The following is a 20674-nucleotide window of genomic DNA, read 5'->3' as shown; positions in this document are numbered from 1 at the left end:
ATAAGTCTCTATGGCTATAGACTAAGGCCCCAATTCATCTAGACTGGCACGCTTGAAAGTCTTGATGAAGAGTGCATTGGAGTAAGATGTACCAAATTCTATAAGAACTGTGCAACTCTTATTGAATTTCAGCTGCCATGTGCGTAGTGGACTGGAATACATTTCTGCAATAACTTTTGCCACTTTTCAAAAAGTTAATGGAGCTGGACGAACTGTTTTAAAAATGTCAAAAGTCACAAACATTCTATGTCAAAATTCTGTCAAAAACTGTTTGATGACTCCGATCTTGCAGTATCATTCGTTTCTTTCTGTCCCTTGTTCTTAACAAACCAATAACTTTTGTTTTATTAACCCCTTTCTGACATTAGATGTACTATCCCGTCGAGGTGGGGTGGGCTAGTATGACCACTGATGGGATGGTACGTCATATGCGATCGGGGGGAGCGCGGCCGGTCGCGCGCGGCCGGTCGCGGCCGGGTGTCAGCTGACTATCACAGCTGACATCCGGCACTATGTGCCAGGAGTGGTCACGGACCGCCCCCGGCACATTAACCCCTGACACACTGCAATCAAACATGATCGCAGTGTTCCGGCGGTATAGGGAAGCATCGCGCAGGGAGGGGGCTCCCTGCGTGCTTCCCTGAGACCCCCGGAGCAACGCAATGTGATCGCGTTGCTCCGAGGGTCTCTTACCTCCTCCTTGCTGCAGCAGGCCCGGATCCAAAATGGCCGAGGCATCTGGGTCCTGCAGGGAGGTGGCTTCACAGTGCCTGCTCAGAGCAGGCGCCAGGAAGCCTGGATCTGCGCACGTCAGATCGCCGATCTGACACAGTGCTCAGCAAAGTGTCAGATCAGCGATCTTACACTATAACATGATGCCCCCCTGGGGCAATGTTATAGTGTAAAAAAAATATTCACATGTGTAAAAAAAATTCAAAAAAATTCAAAAAAAAAAATATATATTGTTCCTATAAATACATTTCTTTATCTAAATAAAAAAAACAATAAAAGTACACATATTTAGTATCGCCGCGTCCGTAACGACCCCACCTATAAAACTGTTCCACTAGTTAACCCCTTCAGTGAACACCGCAAAAAAAAAAAAAAGCGAGGCAAAAACCAACGCTTTATTATCATACCGCCAAACAAAAAGTGGAATAACACGCGATCAAAAAGACGGATATAAATAACCATGGTACCGCTGGAAACGTAATCTTGTCCCGCAAAAAATGAGCTACCATACAGCATCATCAAACAAAATAGAAAAAAGTTATAGTCCTCAGAATAAAGCGATGCAAAAATAATTATTTTTTCTCTAAAATAGTTTTTATCGCATAAAAGCGCCAAAACATAAAAAATATAGAAATGAGGTATCGCTGTAATCGTACTGACCCAAAGAATAAAACTGCTTGATCCATTTTACCAAAGGCAGAACGGTATAAACGCCTCCCCCAAAAGAAATTCATGAATAGCTGGTTTTTGGTCATTCTGCCTCACAAAAATCGGAATAAAAAGCGATCAAAAAATGACACGTGCCCAAAAATGTTACCAATAAAAACGTCAACTCGTCCCGCAAAAAACAAGACCTCACATGACTCTGTGGACCAAAATATGGAAAAATTATAGCTCTCAAAATGTGGTAATGCAAAAAATATTTTTTGCAATAAAAAGCATCTTTCAGTGTATGACGGCTGGCAATCATAAAACTCCGCTAAAAAACCCGCTATAAAAGTAAATCAAACCCCCCTTCATCACCCCCTTAGTTAGCGAAAAATTAAAAATTAAAAAATTGTATTTATTTCTATTTTCCCATTAGGGTTAGGGTTAGGGCTAGGGTTAGGGCTTGGGTTAGGGTTGGGGCTAGGGTTAAGGCTACAGTTAATTAGAGCTAAAGTTAGGGTTAGGGTTGGGGCTAAAGTTAGGGTTAGGGTTTGGATTACATTTACGGTTGGGAATAGGATTGGGATTAGGGTTAGGGGTGTGTCAGGGTTAGGGATGTGGTTAGGGTTACCATTGGGATTAGGGTTAGGGATGTGTTTGGATTAGGGTTTCAGTTATAATTGGGGGTTTCCACTGCTTAGGCACATCAGGGGCTCTCCAAACACAACATGGCGTACGATCCCAATTCCAGCCAATTCTGCGTTGAAAAAGTAAAACAGTGCTCCTTCCCTTCCGAGCTCTCCCGTGCGCCCAAACAGGGGTTTACCCCAACATATGGGGTATCAGCGTACTCAGGACACATTGGACAACAACTTTTGGCATCCAATTTCTCCTGTTACCCTTGGGAAAATACAAAACTGGGGGCTAAAAAATAATTTTTGTGGAAAAAAAAGGATTTTTTATTTTCACAGCTCTGCGTTATAAACTGTAGTGAAACACTTGGGGGTTCAAAGTTCTCAAAACACATCTAGATAAGTTCCTTGGGGGGTCTAGTTTCCAATATGGGGTCACTTGTGGGGGGTTTCTACTGTTTAGGTACATTAGGGGCTCTGGAAATGCAATGTGATGCCTGCAGACCAATCCATCTAAGTCTGCATTCCAAATGACGCTCCTTCCCTTCCGAGCTCTGCCATGCGCCCAAACAGTGGTTCCCCCCCACATATGGGGTATCAGCGTACTCAGGACAAATTGGACAACATCTTTTGGGGTCTCATTTCAACTGTTACCCTTGAAAAAATACAAAACTAGGGGCTAAAAAATAATTTTTGTGGAAAAAAAAGAATTTTTATTTTCACGGCTCTGCGTTATAAACTGTAGTGAAACACTTGGGGGTTCAAAGCTCACAACACATCTAGATGAGTTCCTTAGGGGGTCTACTTTCCAAAATGGTGTCACTTGTGGGGGGTTTCAATGTTTAGGCACATCAGTGGCTCTCCAAACGCAACACGGCGTCCCATCTCAATTCCTGTCAATTTTGCATTGAAAAGTCAAACGGCACTCCTTCAATTCCGAGCTCTACCATGCGCCCAAACAGTGGTTTACCCCCACATATGGGGTATCAGCGTTCTCAGGACAAATTGAACAACTTTTGGGGTCCAATTTCTTCTCTTACCCTTGGGAATATAAATATTGGGGGTGAAAAGATCATTTTTGTGAAAAAATATGATTTTTTATTTTTACGGCTCTGCATTATAAACTTATGTGAATCACTTAATGGGTCAAAGTGCTCACCACACATCTAGATAAGTTCCTTAGGGGGTTTACTTTCCAAAATGGTGTCACTTGTGGGGGGGTTTCAATGTTTAGGCACATCAGTGGCTCTCCAAACGCAATATGGCGTCCCATCTCAATTCCAGTCAATTTTGTATTGAAAAGTCAAATGGTGCTCCTTTGCTTCTGAGCGCTGCCATGCGCCCAAACAGTGGTTTACCCCCACATATGGGGTATCGGCGTACTCAGGATAAATTGTACAACAACTTTTTTGGTCCATTTTCTCCTGTTACCCTTGGTAAAATAAAACAAATTGGAGCTGAAGTAAATTTTTTGTGAAAAAAAGTTAAATGTTCATTTTTATTTAAACATTCCAAAAATTCCTGTGAAACACCTGAAGGGTTGATAAACCCCTTGCATGTGGTTTTGACCACCTTGAGGGGTGCAGTTTTTAGAATGGTGTCACACTTGGTTATTTTCTATCATATAGACCCCTCAAAATTACTTCAAATGAGATGTGGTCCCTAAAAAAAATGGTGTTGTAAAAATGAGAAATTGCTGGTCAATTTTTAACCCTTATAACTCCCTGACAAAAAAAATGTTGGTTCCAAAATTGTGCTGATGTAAAGTAGACATGTGGGAAGTGTTACTTATTAAGTATTTTGTGTGACATATCTCTGTGATTTAATTGCATAAATATTCAAATTTGGAAAATTGCGAAATTTTGAAAATTTTCGCCAAATTTCCATTTTTTCACAAATAAACGCAGGTAATATCAAAGAAATTTTACTACTATCATGAAGTACAATATATCTTGAGAAAACAATGTCAGAATCTCCGGGATCTGTTGAAGCGTTCCAGAGTTATAACCTCATAAAGGGACAGTGGTCAGAATTGTAAAAATTGGCCAGGTCATTAATGTGCAAACCACCCTTGGGGGTAAAGGGGTTAACCCCCTCATGACCTTGGGATTTTCCATTTTTCTGTGTTCGTTTTTTGCTCCCCTACTTCCCAGAGCCATAACTTTTTTATTTTTCCATCAATATGGCCATGTGAGGGCTTATTTTTTGCGAAACAAGTTGTACTTTTGAACGACATCATTGGTTTTAGAATGTCGTGTACTAGAAAACGGGAAAAAATTCCAAGTGTGGTGAAATTGCAAAAAAAGTGCAATCCCACACTTGTTTTTTGTTTGGCTTTTTTACTAGGTTCACAAAATGCTAAAACTGACAAGCCATTATGATTCTCCAGGTCATTATGAGTTCATAAGACACCTAACATGTCTAGGTACTCTTTTATCTAAGTGGTGAAAAGAAATTCCAAACTTTGCTAACAAAAAAAAACAAAAAAAATTGTGCCATTTTCCGATATCCGTAGCATTTCTATTTTTCATGATCTAGGGTCGGGTAAGGGCTTATTTTTTGTGTGCCGAGCTGGCATTTTTAATTATTGCATTTTGGTGCAGATACGTTCTTTTGATCGCCCATTATTGCATTTTAATGCAATGTCACGGCGACTAAAAAACATAATTCTGGCATTTCAAATTTTTTTCTCGATACGCCATTTAGCGATCCTTTTTTTTTGATAGATCGGGCGATTCTGAACGCGGTGATACCAAATATGTGTAGGTTTGATTTTTTTTATTGATTTATTTTGAATGGGGCAAAAGGGGGGTTATTTAAACTTTTATTTTTTTTATTTTTTTCACTTTTTTTACTTTTGCCATGCTTCAATAGCCTCCATGGGAGGCTAGAAGCTGGCACCACTCGATCGGCTCTGCTACATAGCAGCAGAAATGCAGGTGTGCTATGAGCGCCGACCACAGGGGGGTGCTCACAGCAGGCCAGCATCAGTAACCATAGAGGTCTCAAGGACCTCTATAGTTACCATTCTGATGCATCGCTGACCCCGATCATGTGACGGGGATCGGCGATGTACTCATTTCTGGCCACCCGCCCAGAAGCGCCGGTTAAATGCCTCTGTCAGCGTTTGACAGCGGCATATAACTAGTTAATAGCGGCGGGTGAATCACGATTTCACCCGCCAGTATTGTGGGCACATGTTAGCTGTTCAAAACAGCTGACATGTCCCAGCTTTGATGAGGGGTCACCGCCGGAGCCCTGCATCAAAGCGCGGTATCTGACCTCGGACGTACTATCCCGTCCGAGGTCAGAAAGAGGTTAAGAATTAGGAGTCAGATGGAGGAGAAAAAAAGTCATAGTAATTAGCAATAGTCAGAGTACCGTATATACTCGAGTATAAGCTGACCCGAGTATAAGCCGACCCCCCTAATTTTGCCACAAAAAAGTGGGAAAACTTATTGACTCGAGTATAAGCCTAGGGTGGAAAATGCAGCAGCTACCGGTGAATTTCAAAAATAAAAATAGATGCTCCATACCGCTCATTATGGCCCCATAGCTGTGCCATATAGTGCTCTGCACCGTTCATAATTGCCCCATAGCTGTGCCATATAGTGCTCTGCACCATTATTGTCCCATAGCTGTTCCATATAGTGCTCTGCACCATTATTGCCCCATAGCTGTGCCATATAGTGCTCTGCACCATTCATTATTGCCCCATAGCTGTGCCATATAGTGCTCTGCACCATTATTGTCCCATAGCTGTGCCATATAGTGCTCTGCACCATTATTGCCCCATAGCTGTGCCATATAGTGCTCTGCACCATTATTGCCCCATAGCTGTGCCATATAGTGCTCTGCACCATTATTGCCCCATAGCTGTGCCATACAGTGCTCTGCACCATTATTGCCCCATAGCTGTGCCATATAGTGCTCTGCACCGTCCATTATTGCCCCATAGCTGTGCCATACAGTGCTCTGCACCATTATTGCCCCATAGCTGCACCATATAGTGCTCTGCACCATTATTGCCCCATAGCTGTGCCATACAGTGCTCTGCACCATTATTGCCCCATAGCTGTGCCATACAGAGCTCTGCACCATTATTGCCCCATAGCTGTGCCATATAGTGCTCTGCACCATTATTGCCCCATAGCTGTGCCATATAGTGCTCTGCACCATTATTGCCCCATAGCTGTGCCATATAGTGCTCTGCACCATTATTGCCCCATAGCTGTGCCATATAGTGCTCTGCACCATTATTGCCCCATAGCTGTGCCATACAGAGCTCTGCACCATTATTGCCCCATAGCTGTGCCATATAGTGCTCTGCACCGTCCATTATTGCCCCATAGCTGCGCCATATAGTGCTCTGCACCATTATTGCCCCATAGCTGTGCCATACAGTGCTCTGCACCATTATTGCCCCATAGCTGTGCCATACAGAGCTCTGCACCATTATTGCCCCATAGCTGTGCCATATAGTGCTCTGCACCGTCCTTTATTGCCCCATAGCTGTGACATATAGTGCTCTGCACCATTATTGCCCCATAGCTGTGCCATATAGTGCTCTGCACCATTATTGCCCCATAGCTGTGCCATATAGTGCTCTGCACCATTATTGCCCAATAGCTGTGCCATATAGTGCTCTGCACCATTATTGCCCCATAGCTGTGCCATACAGAGCTCTGCACCATTATTGCCCCATAGCTGTGCCATATAGTGCTCTGCACCGTCCATTATTGCCCCATAGCTGTGCCATATAGTGCTCTGCACCATTATTGCCCCATAGCTGTGCCATATAGTGCTCTGCACCATTATTGCCCCATAGCTGTGCCATATTGTGCTCTGCACCATTATTGCCCCATGGCTGTGCCATATAGTGCTCTGCACCATTATTGCCCCATAGCTGTGCCATACAGAGCTCTGCACCATTATTGCCCCATAGCTGTGCCATATAGTGCTCTGCACCGTCCATTATTGCCCCATAGCTGTGCCATATAGTGCTCTGCACCATTATTGCCCCATAGCTGTGCCATACAGTGCTCTGCACCATTATTGCCCCATAGCTGTGCCATACAGTGCTCTGCACCATTATTGCCCCATAGCTGTGCCATACAGAGCTCTGCACCATTATTGCCCCATAGCTGTGCCATATAGTGCTCTGCACCATTATTGCCCCATAGCTGTGCCATATAGTGCTCTGCACCATTATTGCCCCATAGCTGTGCCATATAGTGCTCTGCACTGTCCATTATTGCCCCATAGCTGTGCTGCTGCTGCTGCAATAAAAATAATAAAACACATACTCACCTGTCTTGCTTGCAGCTCCTCAGCGTCCCGTCCCGGCGTCTCTCCGCACTGACTGATCAGGCAGAGGGCGGCGCGCACACTATATGCGTCATCGCGCCCTCTGACCTGAACAGTCAGTGCGGAGAGACGCCGGGAAGATGGCGCGACGCCCGGCGTGTGGAACGCGGACAGGTGAATATGTAATACTTACCTGCTCCCGGCGTCCCGCTCCTTCCCCCGGACAGCTGGTCTTCGGTGCCGTAGCTCTTCCTCTGTCAGCGGTCACCGGAACCGCTGATTAGAGAAATGAATTATGCGGCTTCGCCCCTATGGGAGGTGGAGCAGCCTATTCATTTCTGTAATGAGCGGTCCCACGTGACCGCTGAACAGGGGAAGAGCTGCTGCACCCGGAGACCGTGGGACGGGCAGGGGGAGCGTCAGGATCGCCGGGACTAGGTAAGTATGCCTCGGGCGCCCTCTCCCCCTCACCCGCCGACCGTGACTCGAGTATAAGCCGAGGGGGCACTTTCAGCCCAAAAATTTGGGCTGAAAATCTCGGCTTATACTCGAGTATATACGGTAATTGTTGAATCCAGTGCCACTGAAAAATTTAAGTCTATGTTCACACAGAGGTTTTTTTGAGACATTCAAAAGCTACATATTTATCAAGGGAAAACTGCTTAAGGAAATGCTCTTCTTTTCAGGAATTTTTGGAAAAGATTTTATTTTCCTGAGCCATTTGGAAAAGTTGTTTTTCTGAAGTGTTTCATTTCAGTGGGATAGAACACTGCCTAGTGAGTGGATGTCATTAGGATTACAATTCGCTTAAAATTTTTTTCCAACTTCAAGAAAAAATGCTGAAACAAACTCTTCATATAAACAGCAAAACAGATTTCTCATAGAAAATTAAAAGGAAGAGTATTCCTAGTATTTCTGAGGTTATGTGCACACAACATCTTTTAACCCCTTCATGATCGGTGACGCAAATATACGTCATCGGTCGTGTCGCTCTCTTGGATGCTGGCTCTGGCGCTGAGTCAACATCTTTCCCTGCACTTGATGTACGATTTAATCAGCCATCATTTGCCTCTAACAGCTGCAGGTGGATCCAAGATCCACCTGTGGCTGTTAACAAGTTAAATTCCACTGCCAATCACTGACAGTGGCATTTAAACCGTGCTGGCCGAAAACGCATCACAAGCCCCTGTCACATGGTCGCAGGGTGCCAATGGTTTGTCATGACAGCCAGGAGTCTGCAGAAGTCCCCTGTGCCTGTCATAGTGAATCTCCTGTGAATGCTTCAAGTCTCCTAAGGGGACTATTTAATAAAGTAAAAAGTGAAAACAATGTTTTAAGAAATATTAAAAAAATCATAAGAGTTCATATCACCCCTCATTTGCCCCATTAAAATAAATCAATAAAAAATAATTTAAATAGACATAAGTGGTATTTCCGCATTTAGAAATGTCTGATCTATAAAAATGTAAAGTAAATTAACCACAGCGGTAAACAGTGTACCAAAAAAAAAACGAGTGCCAGAATTCCATTTTTTTAGGTCGCTGTAACATATTAATAAAATGCAATAACAGGCAAATAAAAACATTGTATCTACCCCAAAATGGTATTAATAAAAACAACAGCTCAAGCTGCAAAAGAAAATCCCTCACTCAGCCTAAGATCATGAAAAATGAGAATGTTATGGGTCTCAGAAAATGGCGATAAGAGCATAAAACTTTTTTCATCCAAATTTCTGATTTTTTTTCACCACTTAAATAAAATAAACTATACATGTTTGGTATCTGCAAAAATTGTAGAATTGAACATTTTTTGCAATTTCATCACATTTTTATTTGTTTTCTTTCCTCTTCAATACACCATATAATAATATCAATTGTGTCATTCAAAAGTACAACTTGTCCCACAAAAACAAGCCCTGATACGGCCATATTGAAGGAAAAATAAAAAAAAGTTATGACTCTTGGAGAAGGGGAGAAAAAACTAAAACAAAAACCAGAAAAGCGACAGGGGCTAACTGAGCTTTTAAAGCAGAAGACACTTCAGGAAACTCTGGCTTTTTTCCTTAGGGTGCGTGTCCATGGTAAGTAAACGCTGCTTGTTTGACGCTGCAGCGTCAAACACGCAACGTCCAGATGTTCCAGCATAGTGGAGGGGATTTTTTGAAATCCCGTGTCCACTATGCGTGGAAACCCGCACGCGGTGGGCCTGCGACTCCGGACATGCTGCGCGTCTTTTCAGATCGTAGCATGTCCGTGCTACCTGCGGCGACGCTGCGTCGCCGCAGGTAATATCACAGGGCCCTATGGCGAGGGGTGCGATGATCCCGGATGTGTACAGTACACATCCGGCATCATCGCGTCCCAGAAAGGGGGCGGGGCTTAGCGCCGAGCGGCTTCGCCGCTCCGGCGATACCGCCGGCCATCCTGATCGTGGACACGCAGCCTTAAGCTTTTTTGTGACTTTTTTTGGTAATTTCTTGAACATTTATCAAACAGTTTTGGCCACCAGTGGTTTTCCATAGTTTTCATGATGTCTTTTTTACTACAATTTTCCGCTTTTTTTTTTTCACTCTATTGAATATTGAACAAATTACTAGCATTTCAAAATTGGTAGCGGTCTTTTCAGCTTGCCCATTACCTTTTTCACCAAAATATAGAGCGTCAACTAAACTGAAAACACTAGAAGAAAAATAATGTAACTACTTTTATCCATTAAATATTTTTAGAAACCTGAAGTGGTTAAAATACATTCACCAGCATAAACATATACACAGCAAATGAAAATTGTCATTTTTTTGAGCATTTTCTGACATTTCATGCAGATTCCGCCATGAAATCCACCTGAAAAAGATGCTGTGTGCAAATTGCCTTAAGTGGGTTTTGAGAGGGATTTTTGGGGTGGTTTCCAATCCAAAATCTACTGAAATACTCTATGTGGACACAGCTTAACACATTCCACTCTACATGTTGTATGTTAGTGATTTATAAACTTCCCTTTGCAGCGCCAAATGTAAAATGAATAAGATTGCTTGTTTACTTTGGAAATGTATAGAAGTACATGACATACGAATTCTATCCGATGAACTTTCAGTCCGTGCAGGAGAACTAGAAACACTGCTGCTTCTGTGAGATGAAGGGTGACTGCCCGGTCTTCGACCATCTTCCAGAGAAGGTGCAGGTGAAGGACTATCTGGAACCCGTTCCTAAATGTTAGAAAACCAAGTTATTTGATTAAATTAAAATGGCATTTAGAAAATGAGATTCTGATGTATATGTATTAATAACTTTTTTGCTTTCTACAATTAGAGAGTATTTTATATTCTAATGGAGTAAAAAATGTAGAACCCAACTCATCATCATTTGCGGGTTTTTTAAGTCACTTTTTTAACTTGTGGAACTCAAAATTTGTAATAATATATATGCATATTTACATAAAATCATTCTGTGGCAATATTGACTACATTTGCAACAATTTTTTTTTTACGAAATTGATGTATCAATGAAAACACTTCATTACTCCAAATTCCATCCACAATGGCAAACATAATGATAAGCAAACATATACAGTGGGGAAAATAAGCATTTTATACACTGACGATTTTGCAAGTTTTCCCACCTATAGAGAATGGAGAGGTCTGTAATTTTTATAATAGGCACACTTCAACTGTGAGAGACTGAAACTAAAAATAAAAACAAGAAAATCACATTGTATTATTATTTTTTTTAAAAAAAGGTTCATTTTATTGCATGAAATAAGTAATTAATCACCTCCCAACCAAAAAGAATTCTGGCTCTCAAAGACCTGTTAGTTTTTCTTTAAGAAGCCCTCCTACTCTGCACTCATTCCCAGCATTAATTGCACCTGTTTGAACTCATTACTTGTATAAAAGACACTTGTCCACTCAATCAATCATACTCAAACCTTTCCACCATGGCCAAGACCAAAGAGCTGTCTAAGGACACCAGGGACAAAATTGTAGACCTGCACAAGGATGCGATAGGCTACAAGACAATAGAGAAGCAGCTTGGTGAGAAAACAACTGTTGGCACAATTATTAGAAAATGAAAAAAAAAAATGAAAAGCAACACAAGATGACTGTCAATCTTCTTTGGTCTGGGGCTCCCTGCAAGATCGTGCCTCGTCGGGTAACGTTGATTTGGAGAAAGGTCAAGTATCAGCCCAGAACTACATGGGAGCACCTGGTCAATGAACTGAAGAGAGCTGGGATCACAGTCTCAAACATTACCCTAAGTAACACACTACGCTGTCATAGATTAAAATCCTGAAGGGTACGCAAGGTCCCCCTTCTCATACCAGCACATGTCCAGGCATGTTTGAAGTTCAGGATTGACCACCTGGATAATCCAGAGGAGGCATGGGAAAAGGTCATGTTGTCAAATGACACCAAAATTTTACTTTTTGGTATCAACTCCACTCGCCATGTTTGGAGGAAGAAGAACCCAAAGAACACCATCCCAACCATGAAGCATGGTGGGGAAAACATCACCAACAACAGCACTTAAAGGTCCCAGTGTGGCCTAGCCAGTTCCAGACCTGAACCCAATAGAAAATCTTGTAAGGGAGCTGAAACTCAATGTTGCCCAGTGACTGTCCTGGAAACTTGAAGATCTGTATAGAGGAGTAGGCCAAAATCCCTGCTGCAGTGTGTGCGAGCTTGGTCAAGAACTTCAGGAAACATCTGACCTATGTAATTGCAAACAAAGGTTTCTGTACCAAATATTAATTAATGTTTTTCTATTATATCAAATACATTAAAATGCAAATTAATTATGTAAAAATCATACAATGTGATTTTCTAGATTTTTTTTTAGATTCTGTCTCTCACAGTTGAAGTGTGCCTACAATTACAGACTTCTCCATTCTTTGTAGGTAGGAAAACTTGCAAAATCTGCAGTATATCAAATACTTATATGCCCCACTGTATATACTATTCTTTTTTAAGGCCATAAATTAAGAAAAGAATTAGGCACAAATTAAAAAGCAAAATAGTAGACAAATAAGAATTGCAAATGCAGTAAGGAATCAGGGCGATAGATGCAACACAGAATTTTCTTCAACTAAGTATGCAAATTATGTTTTTTATTTCTGCGTTTAAATAAATTCAAAATTTATTAGGAACCCCTGAAATATCTGTGGATTTGCTGCTGAAATAGACTGCAGTGTTTTATAGTGCTGTTTTGTAGATTTTTCGATTTTTATGGCTAATAAGGTCATAAAATATATGGAGTTATATTTGGCGTAATCCTTTCAATTGCAACAAAATAAAACATTGTAAAATGCATGAAAATATCCCCCTCCATGTCTTCAGCATGTGCAGGTCATGGCAATCATACACAGAGTGATTCATGGCTGTCAAGCTTGGCTATCCCAGCCTGTTACAGCTCCTCTGCTATTCACCCATCTCATATATCTAAACATTCTATTACAAAGGGACATCTAATGCTCATCTCATTTCAGAAAGGGCAGATTCAAAAAAAATCTCTCAGCATGAGGCCAAGGCAGCTACATAATACAACCCATAAAACCATGTATAGTTCTCAAAATGTAATTTCAGACAGGTTGACCTAAGGTACTACTTTCTTAGTATCATTTTAAAGCTATTTATAATCGCTATAATCTGAATAATATTTTCCATTCTGACAATAAAAGTAACCTTTTTATTTATTCAGCTTTTCATGTAGCAATCTTATTCAAATCTTTATATGCGCACACAATGCATTCTTGTCTATTCAGAAGTCTCTGGAAGCTGTGTCTTAACAATGTAGAAAAAGGAATTATACAAAATGTTCTAAAGGATAAGTCTAGTTCAAAGGTATTATTGAGCATACTACAATGTATAGAATGCATATCTTATGCATAGCATGTCATACTTGAAGGTGGCCTTTATCAAAAATGAATAGTATGCGTAATGTAAATTATATAAAAGAAATTATAAAACATATTTTGTACTTTGTTTATATTTATTTGCTTTTTCTGCATAAGACAAAGCAAAGATATACCCTGTTATAATAATATTCATGCAACGCATGTCCACTGCAGATACTTGGAGTAAGCCGCCCACGCCACTCCTGACTGGAGATGGGCGAACCAAACCGTAAAGTTCAGTGTAAGTACCAAACACCTACTGTGCGGGCACGGACACTAAACATGGACTTCACCAGGAAGTCCGTCTTACTGTTCAGGTTCGGCTGCCCAAACACCGGGTGTTTGCCGCGCTGTCATGTGCAATTTTTATTCACATTTTTTTTCCTAATATCCTCCTCTAAAACCTAGGTGCATCTTATGGTCTGGTGTGTCTTATAGTCTGAAAAATATAGAATTCAACCTGTATGGTAAATGCCATACAGCAAAAAGAAAAAAAGTATAAAACACCAGTGTTGCGGTTTTTCAGTTTTACACCTCCCCCAAAAAATGAAATATAAAACAATCAAAATATATCCCAAAATGGTGTAAAGAAACATCACTTTGACATGCATAGAACAACAAAAAATATTTTTGTTTCTACAATGTTCTGAATTTATTTCACAGCTAAAATAAAAAAAAACAAACTATAAGGTCAGTATAAATTCCTGCTTGGTATCAACATAATCAAATCATGCTGACCTGAAGAGTCATGCTGTGGAGTCATTTAAACCACGCAATGAGCAACGCAAAAACAAAAATGGCAAAACAGCACATTTTTGCTTTGTTTTTTGTTCTTCTGCTATTTCACCGCACTTTTTTCCAGCACATTGTATAGTAAAATGAGTCATTCAAAAATACAACTAATCCTGCAAAAAATAGGCCCTCATATAAAAAAATTAAGAATCTTGGAAGAGAAGAAAAAATCTAATGTACAAAATGGAAATAAGTCCACAAAGGAAATATGTATACATATTTCCTTCTCTTCTTCCAAGAGTCATAACTTTTTATACATATACAGTAATGTGCAAACGTTTTAGGCAGGTGTAGAAAAAGAATAAAAATCTAAATTAAATCAATATTTAGTGTGAACATAATTTCCCTTCAAAACAGCATCAGATCACGAATTCTTCTAGGTACACAAGCACAGAGCTTTTGAATGCATTTTTCCAATTATCATGGAGAACCATCCACAGATCTTAAGTGGATGGAGGATTTTCAAATCCTTCTGCCCATTAATGTAGTCCCAGACAGACTTGATGATGTTCACATCTAGGCTCTGTGGGGCCACATAATCAGTTCCAGGCGTCCTTGTTCTACTTTACACTAAAGATAGTTCTTAATGACATTGTCTGTATGTCTTGGATTACATGATCAGACAGAAGAGTTTGTGCAAGTCTACATCCACAGAACATATGTGGTTAATTCTCCAAGATGTTTGGCACAACCTCTATGCCGAGTTACTTAAAGAGCTAGGTGACAGTGTCCCTAGAAGAACTTATGCTTTGACGTTGTTTTGAAAGGATAGAATGGTCACAAAAAATATTTGATGTACAGTATTTTTTCCTTTTTGTTCATTAGATTTTTTAATTGTTAAAAAAACTAAACAATTAGCATTCCTACTTTATAACACTTTTTCCTCAGCTGTCTTCAACTTTTACACAGTACTGCTTATGCATACAGTACAGACCAAAAGTTTGGACACACCTCATTTAAAGATTTTTCTGTATTTTCATGACTATGAAAATTGTACATTCACACTGAAGGCATCAAAACTATGAAATAACACATGTGGAATTATATACTTAACAAAAAAGTGTGAAACAACTGAAATTATGTCTTATATTCTAGGTTCTTCAAAGTAGCCACCTTTTTGCTTTGATGACTGCTTTGCACACTGCACACTCTTGGCATTCTCTTGATGAGCTTCAAGAGGTAGTCACCGGGAATGGTCTTCCAACAATCTTGAAGGAGCTCCCAGAGATGCTTAACACTTGTTGGCCCTTTTGCCTTCACTCTGCAGTCCAGCTCACCCCAAACCATCTCGATTGGGTTCAGGTCTGGTGACTGTGGAGGACAGGTCATCTGGCGTAGCACCCCATCACTCTCCTTCTTGGTCAAATAGCCCTTACACAGCCTGGAGGTGTGTTTGGGGTCATTGTCCTGTTGAAAAATAAATGATGGTCCAACTAAATGCACACCAGATGGAATAGCATGCCACTTCAAGATGCTGTGGTAGCCATGCTGGTTCAGTATGCCTTCAATTTTGAATAAATCCTCGACAGTGTCACCAGCAAAGCACCATCACACCACCTCCTCCATGCTTCAAGGTGGGAACCAGGCATGTAGAGTCCATCCGTTCACCTTTTCTGCATCGCACAAAGACACGGTGGTTGGAACCAAAGATCTCAAATTTGGACTCATCAGACCCAAGCACAGACTTCCACTGGTCTAATGTTCATTCCTTGTGTTCTTTAGCCCAAAAAAGTCTCTTCTGCTTGTTGCCTGTCCTTAGCAGTGGTTTCCTAGCAGCTATTTTGCCATGAAGGCCTGCTGCACAAAGTCTCCTCTTAACAGTTGTTGTAGAGATGTGTCTGCTGCTAGAACTCTGTGTGGCATTGACCTGGTCTCTAATCTGAGCTGCTATTAACCTGCGATTTCTGAGGCTGGTGACTCGGATAAAGTTATCCTCAGAAGCAGAGGTGACTCTTGGCCTTCCTTTCCTGGGGCGGTCCTCATGTGAGCCAGTTTCTTTGTAGCACTTGATGGTTTTTGCCACTGCACTTGGGGACACTTTCAAATTTTTCCCAATTTTTCAGACTGACTGACCTTCATTTCTTAAAGTAATGATGGCCACTCGTTTTTCGTTACTTAGCTGCTTTTTTCTTGCCATAATACAAATTCTAACAGTCTATTCAGTAGGACTATCAGCTGTGTATCCACCAGACTTCTGCACAACACAACTGATGGTCCCAATCCCATTTATAAGGCAAAAAATCCCACTTATTAAACCTGACAGGGCACACCTGCAAATTGAAAACCATTCCCGGTGACTACCTCTTGAAGCTCATCAAGAGAAGTGTGCAAAGCAGTCATCAAAGCAAAATGTGGCTACTCGGAAGAACCTAGAATATAAGACATATTTTCAGTTGTTTCACACTTTTTTGTTAAGTATATAATTCCACATGTGTTAATTTATAGTTTTGATGCCTTCAGTGTGAATGTACAATTTTCATTGTCATGAAAATACAGAAAGATCTATAAATGAGAAGGTGTGTCCAAACTTTTGGTCTGTACTGTATATATTTACATTTTTCATTTCAGAAATTAGTTCAAATGTAGAAATAAGAGCAATATGGTTACTCATGATTTGTGGGATACTATCACTATCAAGTCTTGGACATGTGTTCTATAGTCATCAGCATACTTAATGTATATTGCAAATCAATGTATTGCAAAAGTTATGTTGCGAAACAATAAGGATTTGTGGCAACTGTAAATAAAGCAAATAATTAGGGTGCACACAAACAAAGAAATAAACATTAAATATTTTTGTTGAAAGAAGTGATAACTTCAGGTTAAAAGCAAAACAAAATAAAAACTAAAGAAAAAATATTACAGAATTACCTTTATTACAGATGTTTCAACCCTGGATGGTGGACTTTGTACTTGTGCAGCTGCAGCCATATTCGCAATGGTACTGAGGTGATTCATCTGGCTCATCGCCATTGTAACAGAAGCTGGAGGTAGGCTTACAGGAATTAGTGGATGGGGCATCATCATAAATGGAAGTTCCAGACCTATAAATGCAGATCAAAGAAAGTCTTTAAAGTATGTGGAACAACTAATATTCAGGAATAGTTTTACTAAAATCAAATGTATAAACTTCAACGTTGCTCCTTTACCGAATTGCTGAAAAAGCAACACATGCAAAAATTGCTTTACCAGCCAACTGAGCCCTAATAAAATTCTCAAGAGCTAAAAATTCTCATGATAGAAACTTTCAGTTGTGAGAATGTCAAAAATCAAATAAAAACAGACATCCATCGTATATTCTCTCCACGTTTCCCAGTACTCCATTTTCCTTCCACAAACCAAAGACATACTGATAGTGAATTTAGATTGTAGCCCAAAAGGGTCAATGATGATACTGTCTGTTAAGGATTGTGGAATAGGATGGAGCTAGGTAAATAGGTATGAATAAAAAAGAGAGGATCAGTACCAGTCCACAAAGAAGAAACTATGTCATAAGTGTATTCAAAGAGTGGGTGAGAAAATTTACGCCACTGCTATTGACATAGAATATCACTGGACTTTTGTCGGGACTGATTCTTTATTCATAATACAGGACTTTTTTCAATTTATACAATCGCTTTTTATTAGATAGGTCTCAGAAACTAAGTTAGTGTTATGGTTTCCCAGAAGATACATCCCCAGGGATCAACTGTCGAGAAGTATAATAGCAAGTGATTAATTCCTGCAGCGCCCCTGTAAAATGTGGGATACAGTACGTAAAGAAGAGATACTCCCCTTTGGTGATTTGATGAAATCTGTCATGTGGTTGTTTAACCCTTATTTTCTGTTAATGAGATTCTTGTGCTCCGGGGCGGCCTGTGAGGAGGCTATATGTGGTGCTCTGCTTACATACTCATCTGTAAGACTTCTGACAGATCACTAATTTCTCAGTGACCTGTCCCCTATTTTACATAGTGAATATAATATGTCTAAAAAAAATTAACATTCAGCAGGCAGGTGCTGGCGGCGGCACATGCACTGTAGCAAGATCGCATCTATAATGTAAATTTAATAACTTTATTTGCTGATATAAATTTATTCAGAAAAAAATTCTCTCTCAAAATGGCACCGGCCGCGCCTCCGCAGTAGCATTTATTGGCGATCCAATAGATGCTACTGCGGAGGTGCCGTCGGCGCCATTTTGCTACAGAAAGAAAAACTGTTTCCACCAAGATGGTGCTGGCGGCGCCTGCACAATAGCGTCTAACGGATCGCCAATAGATGCTACTGCTAAAGCGCGGCCGACGCCATTTTGAGAGATAATTTTTTTCACCAAATAAAATATTAAAATGGACATTACAGGTGCAATCATGCTCCAGTACAGGCGCCTTCCTGCTGAATGTGATTTTTTTTTTCAAAATTTATTATATTCAGTATGTAAAATAGGGGGCAGGTCACTGAGGGACCAGTGAACTGTCATAAGCCATACAGATGAATATGTAAGCAGAGCACCACATTAAGACCCCCCCACAGGCTGTCCCAGAACACGGGCATATCATTAACTGAAAACTACAAATAAAGATTAAACAACAACCACAAGACGGATTTCATCAACCGAGGTACCATTGTAATCAGTATAACGGCGCCAACCTGACACTGTCTGTAGGTTACTGTGAACAATCCTGCTGACAAGTTTCCTTTAAAAATTGGACCCATAATTAGTGTATCATGAGCCACTGATGACAGCATTTTATATTCTCCTTTTTAGCTTCAGCTAGTTTACTTGAAGAGAAGTAGTATGACAGATCATAATGTCATGCAATGTACGTAATTCTTACTTTTAGAAAATTGAAAATTAGACATTAAAATCAATTTGATATGTGAACAAAACATTCAAAATCAATGGTGTTGTCCAGTATATTTTTTTCAAAAGGCAAGGAATGGGATAATATAATATCAACCTTCTAAAGGGATTTACCACCCACATTTTTTTTTTGTACACAGGTATGCTCTGTAAAAAAAAATAACAAAATCAGTTGACATGTAATGCTATCATGACTGCAGCATTAGACAGTTGGATCCAATCCCCAGTAGTTGGCTGCAGTCATATAGTTGTGATGTCACCGTTGAAGCCAAAATAATTCAGAACTTTCAACCAATAGCCAGCGCTGGATTAGCAAGAGTTAATAGGTGAAAAACCCCATTAAGCAGCCTCTACTCAACTGCTTGCCACTGCTTCAGTGCACAACTGTTATTATCTCACATCTAAGAATATGATTGTGCCAGTCAATGACTTACCATTGATTAACTTGTGGATTTAAGAGGTAGGTATCAGCTGTTTTATTGCTTTATCACTTCTTGCCTTTTAAAAAAAATGTATGCACTTTAAGACCCCTTTAATATTGTGTCCACTTTTGAGATTTATACATAAATGTAATCTTGTTGATTACATTAGTAAATATATTGTATTATATATTTTGCTAGCCAGAGCTGTATTCACAGTTCTGCTGGTTGTCATTAGAAATGTCACCAAGCTTTTCTCAGTCATATTTCTGAAACAAATTTTAGAGCTCCTACAGAGCAGTAGAGCATTTAGCTTTCCCTACATCAACAAACTTTACAATTCTTCATATAAGATGGTGCTTTGCAGAATCCAAAACAACACAGTACACTGGGTCAGAGCCCGCCAGGTACCTGGAAGATTTAGGATTAAGTCTCCTATCAAATAATGTAGAAATCAACAAATTATGAACAGAGGAGTGATGTTCATCTTCTACTACCTGGTCCAGTACTAGAGGCAGCACAAACTGTATCAACATGTGCTCCTGCTGATCCAGTGATTGAGGGTAACACATACAGTTTCCATAAGATCACAAGGATCTGCTTTATCACCTATAGTCTAGAGACTGGAAGTGATACCAGTAAGTGTTCAATCCCTTGTATATCTAGCAAATTAGACAAGCAAATCATTATTTGGGGGGGGGGCAATCCGAAGTATTTAACCACATAATTTGTCATGATTAATCGTACATGCATGAATTAAACATGTAAGTAAATAAATCACATGGTATCGATAAACAAGACCTGATTTTTGACCAGTAACCCCACTCCAAATCATCGAAGTTACAACTGATTAGCAAGCTGCCAGCCTTCCCATGTCACAATTTGTATCATGGATCTAGAGGCCTACCATACAGAGCACCAAGAGCCTTGGAAATACATAGGAGTAGATGGCAAAGATTAGTTAATGACTAACCCTTATTCTTTGCCACTAGAAATTTCAACTACCAACAAATGTTGCAGCTCTTGATGACGTTATTTAACCAGACCTTAGTTTTTGCTATTAGCCATGTGGCCCAATAATACTCAATTTTTAATATATTAAAGGCGTTTTTCACTTTTAGGAAAGCGGAGCCCAAACACTGTGAAATGGCTAAAATACTAAATAGAGCGCGTATCACCACTGTAGTCAATTACTGAGCTCAACAGCTCATGCCATCTACCATAGCCCCTGAGCTCACATATTGGCTCACATATTGGTGAACAGTTGACGTGATATCGCCACTGCAACCAAAACACAGAGAAACAGGCAGGAGAGTCGAGCCAGCACTGGACACCGGCGGGTGATTATCTGCTTTGTTTGTTATTTTACCTATTTTATAGCATTTGGGGTTCACTTTCCTGAATGTAGAAAACCT

The 20674-nt window shown here is 40.2% G+C and overlaps 1 protein-coding gene across 11 annotated transcripts in view; it reads right to left on the bottom strand.

Annotated features, from left to right (window-relative positions):
* Positions 1-20674, bottom strand: part of DACH1 (dachshund family transcription factor 1) — a 561137-nt gene that overhangs the window by 158720 nt on the left and 381743 nt on the right. For 6 of the 11 annotated variants that reach the window (XM_077297257.1, XM_077297259.1, XM_077297260.1 and 3 more), the window contains 2 exons: positions 16869-17041; positions 10356-10521 (listed from right to left, as the gene is read on the bottom strand). In XM_077297257.1, the coding sequence (XP_077153372.1) occupies positions 10356-10521; positions 16869-17041 (339 nt within the window). The remainder of the gene's footprint in view (positions 1-10355; positions 10522-16868; positions 17042-20674) is intronic. The other 5 variants (XM_077297261.1, XM_077297264.1, XM_077297263.1 and 2 more) reach the window with 1 other exon arrangement.

The sequence above is a fragment of the Ranitomeya variabilis genome, chromosome 3 (genome assembly GCF_051348905.1).
Source record: "Ranitomeya variabilis isolate aRanVar5 chromosome 3, aRanVar5.hap1, whole genome shotgun sequence".
NCBI classification, from domain to species: Eukaryota; Metazoa; Chordata; class Amphibia; order Anura; family Dendrobatidae; genus Ranitomeya; species Ranitomeya variabilis.
The sequence above is the reverse complement of the archived record's forward strand: the minus strand, read 5'-3'. Positions and strand labels throughout refer to the sequence as shown.